The sequence below is a fragment of the Cavia porcellus genome, unplaced genomic scaffold, assembly GCF_034190915.1.
Source record: "Cavia porcellus strain 051 isolate PalLab524CR breed Dunkin Hartley unplaced genomic scaffold, mCavPor4.1 scaffold_5, whole genome shotgun sequence".
NCBI classification, from domain to species: domain Eukaryota; kingdom Metazoa; phylum Chordata; class Mammalia; order Rodentia; family Caviidae; genus Cavia; species Cavia porcellus.
The window spans coordinates 25,230,227-25,246,150 of record NW_026947488.1 but is presented as its reverse complement, the minus strand read 5'-3'; the positions used below and the strand labels follow the sequence as shown (position 1 = coordinate 25,246,150).

The following is a 15,924-nucleotide window of genomic DNA, read 5'->3' as shown; positions in this document are numbered from 1 at the left end:
CTCCCTAAAGATTGTACCACCTTCCAATAATGCCATGATGGAGACAACCCTTTAACTTGTGGATCTTTGGGGTCACTAAGATCTAAACTGTAGCACCTTCGCATCCTTTAGGTCTTAGCTCAGAGCTCATCTGTTTAGAGACAGCCCCCCGTCTTTTCTCAGTCAGCCCCTCACCTGCCCTCTTGTTCACTCACACCACGCAAATCCCTTTATTTTGTCTCACAGTACTTATCAGTACCTGCGGTTATGTTGCGTCCTTATTTATTATCTGGGACCTTCACCCCTAGCATCTTCTGTCTTGGCTTCTGTGGTGTCTCTGTAGTTTTTAGCAGTGAACATATTACAGAAAAGGGTTGAACTCACCCTATTGGTTACGTGAATGAACAGACCAGTCACAGATTCTTGAGAAGAGCTTTGGAAAGGAAAGGCAAGAGTTGGCCTGGCCCGACCTCTAACCTGCTTCTTGGTTTTCCAGTATGAGCAGTTTGAGAGCACAATTGGCTTTAAGCTTCCAAACCATCGGTCAGCCAAGAGGCTGTGGAAGGTCTGCATCGAACACCACACCTTCTTCCGGTGAGCCAACCCTGGGTTAGGGTAACGGGAAAGCAGAGGCTATGAGTGCACAGGGGAGCAGCAAGAGGAATTAGGGAGACTCTAGAAACCCCCTCCCCCACTGCTTCTCCAAGTATGCTTTCTAGACCACTCCGAGGCAGCATAGTTGTGGGGCAGTTGGACAGAAGGCCTGGTCAGTGTACCACTGGGCCTTGCAATGCAGGTCCAATCCTCTCTCCTCACCTCCATCCCTCCACTGCAGGCTGGTGTCCCCTGAGCCTCCACCCAAGGGTTTTCTGGTGATGGGCTCCAAGTTCCGGTATAGTGGAAGAACCCAGGCACAGACACGGCAGGCCAGCGCACTTATTGACCGGCCTGCACCCTTCTTTGAGCGTTCTTCCAGCAAACGGTACACTATGTCTCGCAGCCTTGATGGAGGTAAGGCCCAAATAAGAGGTGGGGGAAGAGCTGTAGTTAGAGGGCAATGGGAAGTGAGCACGCTGGATTCTGCAGAATGGACAGTGCAAAGGAAAGGAGGATCTTGGCCATGCCTCCACCCCTCTCCTTCAGTTCCATTTGCAAGCCAAGGACTAAATGATGACTGGATTTGGGGGCAACAGAAGTTAGCCCAGAACTGATAGATCTCAAGTAAGGAGGAGTAGATCCCTGGACTTCCAAATCAGGAAGTGAAGCTTTTTGTTCTGATTCACTGAAAGGCAGGATGATTTTCCCTTTTGAGATCTCCATTTAGCCCTCTAAAATGGAGGTGGAGTGTAACTCGGTGGTAGCACTCTTGCCTAGCAGGTGCAAGGCCCCAGATTCAATGCCTGGTACCATCATAGCACCATGAATTAATTAATTAATTTTTTAAAATTTATTTTAAAAATCAAAAGAGTGGTTTCCATTTCCAACTATCAGCACAGAGAATTATGTGAATCAAATTAGAAATTGTTGGCAAGTTAGTACTGTATTTGCAAAGTGAATATGTGTAAAAAGAAGGAATTATTATCCTCCTTATTTTATTTTTTAGAATTTATTTATTTTTTTGGTACTGGGAACAAAACTTAGGGCATTGAGCTTGCCAGGCAGGTGCTGTGCCATTAAGCTATGTCTCAGCATAAGATTTTTTTTTTTTTTAGGTAGGAATCAAACTCAGGACCTTGCACTTGCCAAGTAAGCATTTGTGTCACTGAGCTATATCCTTGGCCCTCTTTTTAATTTAGACCAATCCCAATGATAATAACCTGTGGTTATTTTAACTCAGTGTTTGCCAACTTTTTTTAAAATCAAGACTCAAGAGCATAATTAGGTAATGCCCAGTGCCTGATGTGAAGTCTGTAATTCTATCCCTTTTCTATTCAGAAGAGTATTTCAGAGTGTCAGCTGAAAAGGTTGGATTTGAGTTTGAACCCAGACTCTGGTCCTGTAGAAAATAGGAGGCTGAGGCTGGAAGGCAGCACTGTCACTCCTCAGCTATGTGACTGGGGGCAGTCCGTGGGTCTGAACAGTTGGCCTCACTGCAGGTGAGGCTGGGCAGCAGCGGGCTAGCTTCCTGCCCGTGCATGAGGAGATGTCTCACATGGTCACCTGGCTGTCTCTGCCCACTTCAGCAGAGTTCTCCCGCCCAGCCTCAGTCAGTGAGAACCATGACGCAGGGCCTGACAGCGACAAGCCGGAGGAGGATGCTGAGTCTGGAGGGCGGCGTTCAGAGGCTGAGGAAGGAGAGGTCAGGACCCCCACCAAGATCAAGGAACTAAAGGTAGGTGCTTGGTTTCTTATATCTTCTGCCCTGGAGATTGGGAAGCTGACCTGAGATCTAGTCTCATTTTCAGCCTTCACACGCCCCCAGCTATGGTCAAGTACCCTTGCTACATGGTGGCTCACGGACAGAGCCTTGCCCTTGGGGAGGTACACAGCACCTGGACATCCGAGAGGTGGGGATAAGGGTGGGCTGTTTCTTCGTTTTGCCCAACTTTTCCAGTGGCTGCTCGTCCCCCGAGGACTCAGGCCTCCTGTGCCCTTTTCTGTCATCTGGCTCTGCGTTGCCCCTTCCTCCCCAGACACGAGCAGATGCTGTGAAGGGCCTCATAGTGTGAGGTGCAGGTGTGTCTCTTTCCTGCTGCCGCACCCTGCACCTGATGCACGCACACACCTCCCCCAGGATAAGTTCCTGCAGGAATGAGCACCCTCAGCTTCACGTGTACTCACTCTTAGACATACATATGCACTCACCCTTAGTTTTGTGTACACAGACATGCAAATCAGGGGCACACCTGGGCCAGGCATGGCTTCCTCCTGGTAAGTTGTAAAGCAGCTTTATTCTCACCATGCAGTTGTGTGTGAGCACAGGCCCCTGAACACACATCCACTGCAGCCATAGCAGGAAACCTCAGACCCATTCATGCTGTCCACCTGCCAAGTGAGGCTTTGCCCACGTTGCCTCCAGCCCTCTGCCCCTTCTTTGCCTTTCTGGGACATACCCTGCTTTCTACCCTGTGCCTTCTTCCAGCTATCTACTGCCCTATAGTGGCCCAGCAGCTTTCCCGGCCTGCACTTCTTGGTTGGGTGGAGTGTGCTAGGGTCCCTTGCTGCACCAGGCCAGCCGTGGTATCTCAATCCATTTGCTCTACTGACTTTGCCGGTTCCTTTCCTTCCTACCACATCCCGCTAGCCGGAGCAGGAAACCACGCCAAGACACAAGCAGGAGGTACTGCATGGGACCTGTCTCCCCTACCCAGCCATTCAGAGCTCCAGTTCATTTGTCATCATCTTACAGTCTACCAACTCATATTGTCAGCACCGTCTCATCTTTAGCTTCATCTCTGTCCACCCCCGCAATTCTCTGCCCCACCATCCCCCTCTCCAGTCATCCTTTTCCCCACCATCAAGTTCATCTCTCTAGCTCCTTGCTCAGGCTCCATCCCCAGCCAGCCAGCCCTCCCTCCCTCCTGTCATCTGCCATCCTCCACCCACCCTCACCCTCTGCCTCTGTAGAACACCTGGTATTCCATGCTTGCTTTTCACCTGCTGACCACTCCACCTATGTCCACTGGCTCTTCCAGGCCATTTTGTGTTTCCATGTAGCTCATCTCCTCCCACCTCCCACTCTGATCCTTCCTTAGACCCATCCTCCCCACAGCACTGTTTGGTCATGCCTCCATCTCATGTGTGTCCTCACTCAAAGCTTCTTTTGTATCTCTTGGCAACCAGATGTGGAAGTTGGGGGCTGGGGCGGGGAGGGAGGAGCCCTTGGAGCACATCTTTGTCTGCTTAGACTCTGGTTCCGTTCCTTCCTGGTCTGCTGCCTCCATCAAAATCCTCACCTCTGATCTCCTCCTTTTCTTCCCATTTGTTGCTTCCCTCTGCGTGTTCTTTTGTGCTCATCCCTTCTTCCTGTTTACAATCTGCAACCTTCATTGGAACTTTTAAATGCAAGAGAACCTTGCTTTATCCTTGGGTTGCCAAGAGAAAGAGGCAAGGGCTAGCCCATAGTTAAGTTTTTGAGGGTTTTAGGAAGGTCTCTTCAGGCCTCAGGAGTCTATCCACACATCAAGGCATTCAGACAGATTTCTCCAAGACCTATAACCCTCAGGGATCCTGCTGCTCCCTGCAGCCTTTGGAAGTACACTAGGCTACAGCTTTAGGGAGCCAGTGAGCCAGTATGGGATCATCATGGTTGGAACCTGTAAAGCTTGCAGCCTGTACCTACCCTATGTACAAACTCCATCAGATTTGACTTCTCAGACAGACATTGTCCTGCAGGCAGCTCATCCCTGGGAAGAAGGAATGGAGGCTAGAGGTACAGGTAGATGTCTAGAGAAAAGGTTGAAGCCTTGGTGGGATCAGTTTCTTTTTAGTATGAGTTTAGGAGTCAATCACAACAGATCCTTGGATGCCAGAAATAAGCCCAACAGAAGATTCTAACTTTGTCCAAGGGCAAGCTTACCTTCCAGGTAGTCCTTCCAGAGCTACCTTATCTGACTTTAGTGAGTTGAAATTGTCCATTTTGTATCCTTAACATGTTTACCATGAGCCCTTAGCCTTGCATATAAGGTCCTTGGGCTGCCAGCTCACCAGCTGTGTCCCAGATAAAAAAGCTTTGGCAGGTTACTGTGGCTGGCTTCATTGGACCTAGGTGGCTCATGCTGCACTGGCATGAGCCCAGACACAGCAGTTTAATGGCAGGGCTAGGGGAGTGGCTCATGGCTCCAGCTATACCTGACGCAGTTCTTGTGCCCAACCCTGGGACTTATCCTTCTTCTTCCTGGTTTCTAATCTTCCTGAATATCTTGAAGCATTCTAGACTCTGTGTGGTCATATCTCACTCCATGTGCTTCATGTGGCATTCACTACTCAGAGGCATCTATCTAAGGGGTCCTGGGGGTGTAGAAGGTAGTGGGTCATAGCATAGAAAGCTTCACAGTCTCATCTTGGTCCCTGGTCCTGGGCGAAGGAGTAGCACCCATTTTTCTAGATGGCCTATCTTTACCATAGGCTTCCTCAAGGCCTGAGTAGTTGCCCATGTTGGACTCGGAGGGGCTTAGACTGGCTATCACTAAGTACAGGGCCACATGTCTTGGCCACAGGTAGGAACCAGCGTCCAGGAGGAATCTGGGAGGCCACTGAGTGTGCTGCAGCAGCTCAATGAACAGGATCAGGGAGTTTTCATTCTGGTGGACCTTGCCTGCTGTTGCTTGGGTTATAACCAAAGGGGCATCACCCTCATACCTGACTACAGCTGGGCTCTTAGCACCCAAGGGAACTGCACCTAGACCTGAAGGACTTGGGTTGAATTGAGTCTTCTCAAGTCAGGGAGTCAGGCAGGGGAGAAGAGAAAGCGACTTGACGAGTCTTCTCTGTCATTCGAAATGTCCTTTGGTCAGTGTCCTACTGGGATTTATGGTCCTTGCCCCACTTGGCTCCTGTGGCTGTCGTGAGGAAAGTCAGTGTTAGGTGAATCACAATGCAACTGTTGCCACCATCGCTGCATCCTTCTGTGCCCATGCTGAGCTGTTCCCCTTATACTGCTGTCCTCTTCATCCATCCCTAGTTCTTGGATAAGCCAGAGGATGTCCTGCTGAAGCATCAGGCCAGCATCAATGAGCTCAAAAGGACCCTCAAGGAGCCCAACAGCAAGCTGATCCACCGGGATCGGGACTGGGAACGGGACCGCAGGCTGCCCTCCTCACCTGCCTCGCCCTCTCCAAAGGGCACCCCTGAGAAAGCCAGTGAGGTAGGTGTCACCCTAAAGTCCTCAACAGAGACCTCGGGTAAAGAGGTATTAGGGTTGCTATGTAGTTACACTCATCCTTCACACTGTTACACTTCAGGGCTGGTAGAGATAAGGGAGGTGAATTCACTAAATCTTAGAATTTCGGGTCCTGGGGACCACCTTGAAGCATGGAAAACACCAAGATTCTTGGTAGTTTGACATACTCCCTTCCCGTCAGTCGGCATCAGTCAGGAAAGAGATACTTATTAGAAGTGCAGATTCCAGGGTCCTGCCTCAGACCTACTTAGCCAGTTTTTTGGAGGTAGAGTGTTGTAACTAGCATCTTAAACAAGTGCTTTAGGTGATTGATTCTTTCATACTCAGCTTTGAGAGTTTTTCATAACTCTATCCAGCAACTACACCTTTCTGTGTCATGGAAACAATTGGGTCGAGGTCACTCCAGGAAGTAGCCTTTTGAGCCCACCAGGAGGAGGAGGCCCCACCATATGAACAGACCTGCTCCTGAGGCTTCAGAAGAGAGCTAGACAAGTCCTGCCTTTCAGAGTAGAAAGTGGGTATTTTCTGAATTGAAAAAGAGGTAAAGATTTGGGAAATTCCTATATTTATAATGCCACACTCTTATTTTTAACACTTACTAAATCTCAGCAGTATTTACCCCAGTTTATACAAAAGTTTCTCTATAGAGTAGTTTCTCTCTAGAACCATTGTTTGCTGGTCTCAAACCCAATTGTGATATAGACTTACGCTACTTGGGTTTGGATTTTTGGCTTTCTTGCCTTCTACCTAGATGGCTCTGGGCATGTTACTTACCTAGTGTTGCTTGAGGCTGTTTGGTAAAAATGTTCATAGGGACATCATGAGGATCAAAAGAAACCCTATCGAAGGAGACGTGTGACATGTTGGTGTCAATATGTGTTACTTTATTATTTCATTTTGAGAGTCCTTTATAAGAAAAAGGTTAAATTCAAAGTTGGAAGGACACGTGGGACTTGCTTGGTTTAAGGTCTTCCTTTTACAAATATGAACATTGAAACCTAGAAAGAAGAAAACCTCTTCTTTTACCATCCTGGTTAATAGAGGGACCACAAGCCACTGTTCTTCTGTCCCAGATCACCATACTGTGATTAAATCATAGTTGCCTTGGAGCAAGACCACCTGTGAAGACCAGTTACAGAATCCGTTGTATGTGCTGCACTGTAGTGCTTTCAAAACTGACGGTGCAGCCATTATCTAATTCAAAGAGCATTTGGTTGAATCAGTACTACCCATGATCTGAGCCCACCAGATAACAAAGGGCTTTGCCTAATGAGGCAGAAAAGCAAAGAAGCCCCTGGGATTATCAGGCTGCTGATTCACAAAATGAGGGACGCTTTGGGGGCCTTTAGGCCTGGTGCCCTAGAACTTCATCTACTGAAGGTTTTTATGGTTCCTGGCACAACCAAGACACTAGACCGGGACTCTGGCTGGTTTAGAGAACCAGTAAATATCGTTCCCTCTTTCTCTACCTCCTGTCCTAAACAGAAAATAAGCCAGAGCAACCTCTAATCACTTCCAAAGTGTGCTAGGTTTTGGCCTGGTTGGGGTGAGGAGGGATGCAGAGGCATGGAAAGGCTCAGACTCCTGCAGAGGAAGGAGAGGTGAGCATTGTTGAGTTGTAGTCTGGAGCAGCCTGGCATGGGGGTGTGCCCCACCTGCTGGTAATAGTTGGAACTGCTAGAAGATGAGTTTTAGTCCAAAATAGTTTGTTCCATCAACAACCTAGTCTGCAGAAATACAGTCTCCACTGCTGGAAGAGCCCACATTGGAGCGATGAACCATTTATAAATTGGTTTATAGGCTTCCTTGACATCTAGGGACCCTTGAAGACTTGGGAAATAATGAGGAGCCATAGACAAGGACTTGACTGGTTCCTTATGTGTGTGACCTCACCTTTCTGAGCCTCATTGCCTGGTCCATCTAAAGGGGACCAAAACTACCACTGCATAAGAAGGCTGAAGTAATGAAAATGAAAACATGTTATAAACAAGGAAGTGCTGGACAGTCATGGGGCCATTGCTGAAAGTGCCCAGAGTCCCGGATTCAAATATGGGTTGTGGGGTGGAGCCTTCAAGGCCATAGAAACCAGAATTCCTCTGAGGTTATTAGGCCCTGCCTAGGGCAAGGGGAAAATAGTATGAACTTGAACTGTTCCCATTTGTCAAATCTGTGTTTTAACTTTAAAGATAACTTTTAAAAAGGTAATATGACCCCAGCTGCAGGATTGAAGTATAAGCTAAGTCAGTGATACATTGAGCAGACTTGGAATCAGAGTTCAAATGGTGTGACTCAGAAAATCCCAGAATTGGGGCCAAGGATATAGCTTAGCAGCACAGCACCTCCCTGGCAAGTGCAAGGTCCTGAGTTCAATTCTCGGTACAAAAGAAAAAAAAATCCCAGCATGTTAGAGGGCAGGCTCACAGCCCACTTGGGCTTTGCTTCCTCCCTTAGGTGGCTTGGAGAGATGTCCCTCTATCTTGCCACACATAGTGGCTCCTTCCTGACCAAATGCATCAATTCTAAGGATGTGGGACTTATAAAACGGGTTATTTATGGACTCCATGTGTATCTCTCTCCTGCTTTCTCTCCCTCTCTTCCTGTCTCTGTCTCTCCATTACTTCCTCCCTCTCTTCTTTTCCTCTGACCCTGGGCCTCTCCGGCAGTCCCAGAGGACCCAGGACGCCTTCCAGCAGGACTTGGTACCTGGAACAGCCGCAGGCTTGGAAGTGTTCACTCAGAAAAGTCTCGCAGCGTCACCTGAGGTTACTGTCTTCACTTTCCTGTGTCCCTTCCTCCCAGGCCTCCTGCACACCCTGATCTACCCTTTGGGATCTTGAAAAAAAACAAACCGTTTCTCTGGGATGAGGGGAATGGACCAGACTCTGCCTTTCAGAGGAGAGTGGGGTGGTCCATTCTGTTCCCGTGCCATAACCAGCAAGTGTCCTCATCCCAAGAGTATGTAAAGGGCCAATCCCTACCCCTCATCCATCAATTATCAGGAGGGCCAGGACTACACAACCCTGGAAGGACAGAACAACTGAATTGCCTCCAGCTTGAGCATGATGGCAGACATCATCCCTCAGGCATAGTGAGGCAGGGGACCCTGGAGGCAGACTCTGACCTCTCAGTTTGGGATTATGGATCATGGCCCCTAAATGCCACCTTCTCTATATCTTATTTCTGTTCAGAAGCCTGGATAAGGTCTAGCAATGGCCAATCAGAGTGTGGCCTTCCATGCAGCCTCTGCTTGTGGCTCTCCAAACTCCTCAAGGCTTGAAACTGTCAGGTTATTCAGGCAGACTAATTGGACATCTTCTAGGAGCATCCTCGGGCTTGTAGAAATATTGGTCAGGCAACCACTGTAAGTGAAACCAGGATAGCAACAAATTGAGGGTTCTTGGAATTTGTTGTGGATGCAGGGCGTGAAACCTAGGCACCAGCAGCAGGGGCTACATCTTCCTTATTCACTGGAATTTCATAGATGGTCAGGGTTGGTAAGTACTGATCAGTTGGAGAAGCTTTTTTTTTTTTTTTTTTTTTTTAGACAGACTCTCACTATGCAATTCAGGCTGGCTTTGAACTCTTGGTGATCTTCCTGCCCCAGTCTTGTGAGTGCTGGTATTACAGGCATGTATGTGCCACTACATCCAGTAGCTGGGGAAGCTTTTGTCTCCTAGTATCTGTTGGCATAGTGTGTGGGGAAGTCATATACCTTTTTTCTTTCACAGAGAAAATTTCTATAGCTGCTGCAAATATGTTTCAACTATAAGAAAGATACTAGTCAGCCACAGATGCAGTAAAATATAAATCACAGCCTTCCCTATAAAAATAAAACTAAAATTACCAGCACTCTCTCAGGGGCAGTAAAGTAGAAGTCAACAGCATCCGAAGGTCAAGGACATAGTGAGGCCCTATAGCCAAGAGATGCTACTAGAACTAAGGAAGATGCCCTTCCTGGGAGAGGAGCCTCCCTGTACCCCCTGGCTCAGCATCCTGCCTGCTATTTATCAGCTTCTTCCACAAAGGGGGCTCTCCCTGTCCTGATGGCAGCTCATTTGTTCAGTCATCAATTAGGAACTTTTCTTTGCATTGGCTGGAAAATCTGCCCTTCTGCAGAGCAGCCTGTCAACTTCCTTCGTCCTCTGGTGCCCATGAATTTGCTCTGTAGCCTCTCCCAGGCCACCCTCAGAGGATTAAATACCTCCTGTCCCCCTGATCACTCTTGCCCCATTCAGCAGTTGTCCCAGGATGTGATTTCCAGAGGATCCTTCATCCCTGACACCTTCCTTTCTGTGAAGAGTGTATGATGCAAGCTCCAGTGTCAGCAGAGCTTCCTGGTTACAGTTTCTTCTTGTCTGTGTCTTGTGAGAACCAAACTGGCTTCCCGGCTCCTACTCCAAGCCCAAGGCTGACATGGAACACCAAGCAGATGGCAGGGGATGCTCTGAACAAGGGACTGAGGGTCCCTGCTTAGTGCCCTAACATTGCTCCAGCTTATGAAGGGGACAAAATGTGGCTCCACTAGTGCTTTGGCCCAGGAGAAGTGTTTCTTTTTCATTCTGTCTTTTCTCTTCTTTAGCATCCTACATACCTGCTTCTACATGTTAGAAGCAGAACTCATTCTTCCCCCACTATTCACTCTGATTTTGTGCAAGGACCCTTTCCTCTGGGTGCCTCAGTTTCTCCTTCCAAAATGAAAGTAACAATGTCTGTATCATGGGTTGCCACTAATCACTGAGACCAAGGGCTGCCATTGGTGGTACCTAGTAACCAATATTACCAAATGTTTCCTTTCTCTGCCTGCAGAACTTTTCTTTCCATACTTGGCCAGCTCCTACCCTGCACATTGTTGCTAATCTGAACTAGGTGTTGTGGTTCAAGTTCAAGTGTTCAAGTGGTTCAATGGTTCAATGTGGTTCAAGTGTTCAGTGGTTCAATTCAATGTTCAATGTTCAATGTGGTGCTAGGGATCTAACAGTCTGAAACAAAATCTCAGAAACCTGTGCCAGGTTTCGCCGGATCTTCTCTTCCTTTTCTTTCTGTTTCCTGTTGATTCCCTTAACTCATTAAGGGGATCTAGTTCCCTGCTTATCATGGAGATGTGACTACTAACATGGAGCAAAGGGAGGGGTTTACATTACTCCCCTGATCATTGAAATTCTTCAGCTCTTGTGGGATTGACGGCCACCTCACTGAGTCACAGCCTGAAGGTCATATAGACCTTCCCTCTCCTGTTGCTGGGACCCATTTTTGGCATGGTTTTCTATGTAGGCGGATACACTTCACGGAGCTTGGGTCAGGGACTAGGTTCTAGGCCCGCCTTGTCCTCATCCCTGGCTCACAATGTGACCTTGGGCAAAATGCTGTACCTCTGGTAGGCCTTGTCTTGGAAGCTGATTTGTATCTATATCCTGAGGGACTTAACTCAGAGCAGTGATTTCAAAAGAGGGAGGCCCTCAGGGCACTAGGGCAGCCCAGACCCTGGCTTCCCAGTGTTTGTGTTATCTTACCTGGATTTCCCTTAAGATTTTGTGGGGAAAAAGTATTTGATGGCCCAAGAAGAAATTAAAAACTCAGTGGCCTTCCTGCTTATGTCTTCTAGAAGTCCATCAACCCCTTCTAAGCACTGTTTGTGGAGCTAGGGTAGAGGGTGACATTCTGTAGACAGTTTGACACTGCCACTCTCTTCGTATCCTCTGTGAGTTGTTAGACTTCTCCAAGGATGAACCTTGGTGTTTATTTCCTTTGGATTGAACCCCAGAGTATTCAAGCCCTGTAAACTATTACATTGATGCTAACCTGGTTCTTTGTTATGTTTGCTATTAGTGATCTGCTTCCTTCCCAGAATCTCTTATAGAAAGGTCAGAGTTCTGACTGTGGCCTTTGGAACTCAAATTAGTTCTTCCCTTGGCTTGACGATAGACACAGTTGGCACCCATGTTCCAAGGCTGTGAAGTCAGCAAAGGCATCAGAAATCAGGCATTCTCCTTCTAATTCTACCACCAATAAATAGTGATCATGACCAAGGCATTGACCTTTTCCAGGCCTCAGTTTCCTCCACTTACAGAATGGGAGATTAGACTAGATGATGTCTTAAGTGCTCTTTCAGCTCTAGCATTCAAAGATTCCGGGCAATGTAAGTACTTTCCTCCTGACAGTGGCAATTATTTTATTAAAAGAGGAAGAGTCCTGGCCCATCCATGAATCTCCCTTCCCCATTGTTAATATGGGTAGGATATGAGAACCTATCCCTTTTTATCAGTTTGGGGATAGTAGTTGAAAAGGGTTGTCAATTTGGGGGGCCTTAGTGGGAAAAATAGCCTTGATGAGTATGACTGATATCATCATGCCTCTCTCCCTGGCCAGTTCTAGGGACCTGCCATCCCCCTGTGGAATGGTGGTAGACTGGTACCTTCTTATGGAGGGAAATGTGATCCACCCTTAGGTGTGTGCTGTTTTATATTAACTCTTCTTGCTCCAATTGAAACACAGGGTTCGGAGCATTGGGTTTTTATAGAAAGAGAGTACACTAGGCCAGAAGAACTCAGTTTCCTAACAGTGGCGACCACACAGCAGGAAGAAAGGGAGGCAGTCCTTGATGATATCCTGGCTGATGGCAGACTCTCCAAGGTAGACATTTTGGTGGACAAGTTCAAAGTTGAAGTGGCCACCGAAGAAATGGTGGGAACCAGAAGAGCAAACACTCAGCAGAAAGGGAAAATGATCGCAAGTCCAGAAGACTTCGAGTCAGTGTGGAAAGAAGGCCCCTGGGTCGGGGGAGACTCAGCTGGAGCTGCCGGAGCTGTGGGCTGCATGTTGGCAGATAAGCCCCTCCAGGGTTCTGAGCTCAGGATGGGCACCAGTGAGGCACTTATCAGGAACTGCCACATCTGCGATGGTCAGCTGGAGGACCAGGTAGAGCTGAGGAAGGGACTGCAGCAGCTGCAGAATTGTGGAAGACCCATTCCTCCAGGGACCAGCTCAGCAGAGATGGACATCTCCTCTCCAGGCTCAGACAGAGCTGGGCTCCAGTCATTTCTATTGGATCCAGTCCATGCTGAGGCTAGAGCTGACTCAAATGATGAGACTGATACCTCCTGTGTGGAGAAGAGCTTCTATCTAAACTATGAAGGAAAAGATTCTGAAGACCAAGTCCTCCTTCCACTCATGGAAGACAGAGAAGAGGACCTGGATGCTCCTCCCAGAAGTGAGACTAGGCAGCTCCTAGACAGCTTAGAGCTAAATTCCTCACAACAGATGGGCTCTGCTGCAGCTCTTGACAGAAACAAGAATGAAGCCCATGAGATTTCTTCAGAGGAAGGGTGCAGGTCTCTCAGGAGCCATAGAAGACCAGATGACCTGCAGGAACCTTCCTCAGAGCAGACATTTGCAAAGGACTGGGAAGAGACACAGTTGGAGGTAGAAGAAGAGTTTATCCCTACAACAGCCAGTGCAGCTAAAGAGGAAGAGACCCATGAAAATGGAGATTTAATGGAAAAGGCTGAGAAAAGTCCCCCAACAAGATTAAAGAACCACTTTCCTAATGCATTAGGGGGTGTGCACCTGGACGCCCAGGCCTGTGCCCTTCTGTGGACCATCCCTCCACATGTTAGAAAGCCAGCCAAACCTGAAAAAGTGAACAGAGGCAACTTCCTGCCAAAGGAGAGGGGAGCAGATCACACCCAAGCCAGAGAGCCTGAGACCGAGGACCACAAGGCCTCAGCATTCCTTCCCATGGAGGTGGTCACCCCCTTGCCAACCTCCTCTGGTCACTCAGAGGCTTTGGTAGCTCTGGAGGACACTTCTCCAAACCCGGTCCCTCAGGAGTCAAGGGAACCTTCAGAGCTCAGGGATCCCTTTGGAGATCAGCTGCCTGTATTTCTCAAACATGTCCATCCTCCTAAAGAAAACCTGGAGGCCAAGGACCAAGTCAGGTTGACTGTGTCATCTAACACAGGAGGTGACCGAAGGGCACCTCCAGTTGTCAGCAGAAAGCCTAAAGTTATCCCTGGAGAAGTTGAGGGGGTTCCACTCCTGGGGTTGACATTCCCTTCAGGGAAGCAAAAGGAGATGCCCTCTTTCCAGGCTGGGGTCCAAGAAGGCTCCCTGGAAGACATTAGCAAGACCTCAGTGGCCAATAAAATTCGGATATTTGAGACCCATGGAGTTGAGGTTCGCCGAGCCAGTCAGGGTGAAGCAAGGACCTTTTCAAATGAATCTTCAGAGGCAGAGCAGCAGCAGAGTAAGCTTTTAGACCCGGGCTTCGTACAACTGCAGTCCCCAGGGGACTTTGCCAGTCCCAGAACTACAGATTCCTCGATGATTCTCCTGGCTAAAAGACACTTTGTGGAAGGCATTTCTACCACATCCCACCAGGAAAGATACCCAGAACTGGAGCTCATGTCCCCCGATTCAGGCTGCAAAACCACGCTGGAGGAAACTACTGGGGTAACTGGCCATGTGAGCCCCTGTTCCCACTGTGGCCCCCATCCATGGGGGATAACCGCATGCCAAGTAGCTCTTTAGAAGCATGTTTTGGTGGCCCCTCATCATTACTGCAACCTGAGGCTGCTTGTCCATCCCTGTAAGGTCTTTTCCCTAAATGGGCCTGAGGATAGCCAGGCTAAAGGATGGGGAATCATCCGCTTGGCCCGTGTTAGCTTGGCCACAAAGACGCTCAGCTTTTGGTATAACCTGGTGCCCAGAGGGTTGTGCAACCCCATTGAGAAAGTTCTATCACTAGCAGCAAATTAGATACAGTACTTGCTTTGCCTTGCTGTTCCCACCTGCTAGACTCCTCCTACCTCTTGCTTGGCTTTTCCAGTGATCTGTCTTCATCCTTTCCTATCCCTGGTCTCCTGCCTTGTGGAAGCTGGCAGTCCAGAGGTTTCTATCCTGCACTCCAGTTGCCTCGAAGGTTTCCTTCTGCCTCCTTAAGACTAACTATCTTCTCTAATCCAGAACAAATCCGGAAACGTGGTCAGGGAAGAGCAGCACTTCACCAGCTTAGCAGCAAACGCCCCTGGGAAGGGGGGGCACCTGAGATTCGCCAGCCCCTCAGGCCTTCAGGTCTCTGCAGTCCCTCTGTGCCCTGATGACCCAGTCATCTTCACCTGGCCAGAATGCATCGCTCCTTAGATTCCCACCTGCTCTAGCACTGCGCGACTGTAGCTGCTCAACTCTGGCTTGTCTGGAATATATTCCTCACACCTCTTGAACTTCCAGAAACTGGCTAAATGGAGACCCATTTAGCAAGTGAATCTCTAAGCACACTGAATCTCCAGAAGCGAAGCTGAGTTTTAAAAAATAAACCATGTATGTTAGATTGGTCTTTAAAAAATAATGTCATGAACCAGCCAAAAATGTATGTGTGGTGTTTAATCCCCGACAGGCCAGTTGAGAGGTATGTATGTTGGATAAGAACTGCTGGTTTCCCTTAGGCATTGCCTTGGCCTGCTGTTGTCAATTACACTGATGAGACCAGAAGCTCCTCTCCATGGCCCACCCATGGCACACACATGGAGTGTGAGGCTCCCAGGAAGCTGGTGCCCAGAGGCCTGGCCCTGTATTGCTTCTCCCTCTGGTTCATGCTCACCCCTCCCATGAAGATTCAGTGGAATTGACAAGCCATGCTGGCTTCCTCTGTGTTCCTCAAGCTCCTGGCTCCAATCTCTCTCCCTCCTGTTTGGGTTTCCCCAAGTCCCCAACCTCTCTCCTTAATTTGTTTTTTGACATCACTTGCACGGATGGGTCTGCGGTCCAGGCTTCCATCCCTGCCATTTTGTGCAGTGCTGCTTCTGATAGGCTCCCAGATCCAAGCCTGGATGGAGCCTTCTGTCCAGGACTCCCCAGCAGGGTGTTTGCTTTGTACTTGCTTTTGCCATCAATGTGAAACCCTCAAGAAGGAGCATCCTACACTTAATAAGTTTTGGATTTTTTTTTTTAATGCTTTGTATAATTTTGAGGAATCTTTTCTGGGGTTGTTTTTTGTTTTCTGACCTGCTCTTCCATTCAGGACATCAACACAGCCCCAAGATTTCTTCTGACATTCACCATCTTGATTTCTCTCTTTCTCTCTCCCCACCCCATACCCCTATTCCTCT

At 48.5% G+C, this 15,924-nt stretch overlaps 1 protein-coding gene across 40 annotated transcripts in view; it reads left to right on the top strand.

Moving 5' to 3' along the window:
* Window positions 1-15,924, top strand: part of Epb41l1 (erythrocyte membrane protein band 4.1 like 1) — a 115,219-nt gene that overhangs the window by 78,715 nt on the left and 20,580 nt on the right. For 13 of the 40 annotated variants that reach the window (XM_023564198.2, XM_063248417.1, XM_063248415.1 and 10 more), the window contains 8 exons: window positions 476-573; window positions 815-990; window positions 2,163-2,311; window positions 3,224-3,259; window positions 5,603-5,785; window positions 8,485-8,583; window positions 12,314-14,281; window positions 14,783-14,890. In XM_023564198.2, coding sequence (XP_023419966.2) covers window positions 476-573; window positions 815-990; window positions 2,163-2,311; window positions 3,224-3,259; window positions 5,603-5,785; window positions 8,485-8,583; window positions 12,314-14,281; window positions 14,783-14,890 — 2,817 coding nt within the window. The remainder of the gene's footprint in view (window positions 1-475; window positions 574-814; window positions 991-2,162; window positions 2,312-3,223; window positions 3,260-5,602; window positions 5,786-8,484; window positions 8,584-12,313; window positions 14,282-14,782; window positions 14,891-15,924) is intronic. The other 27 variants (XM_063248428.1, XM_063248427.1, XM_063248424.1 and 24 more) reach the window with 12 other exon arrangements.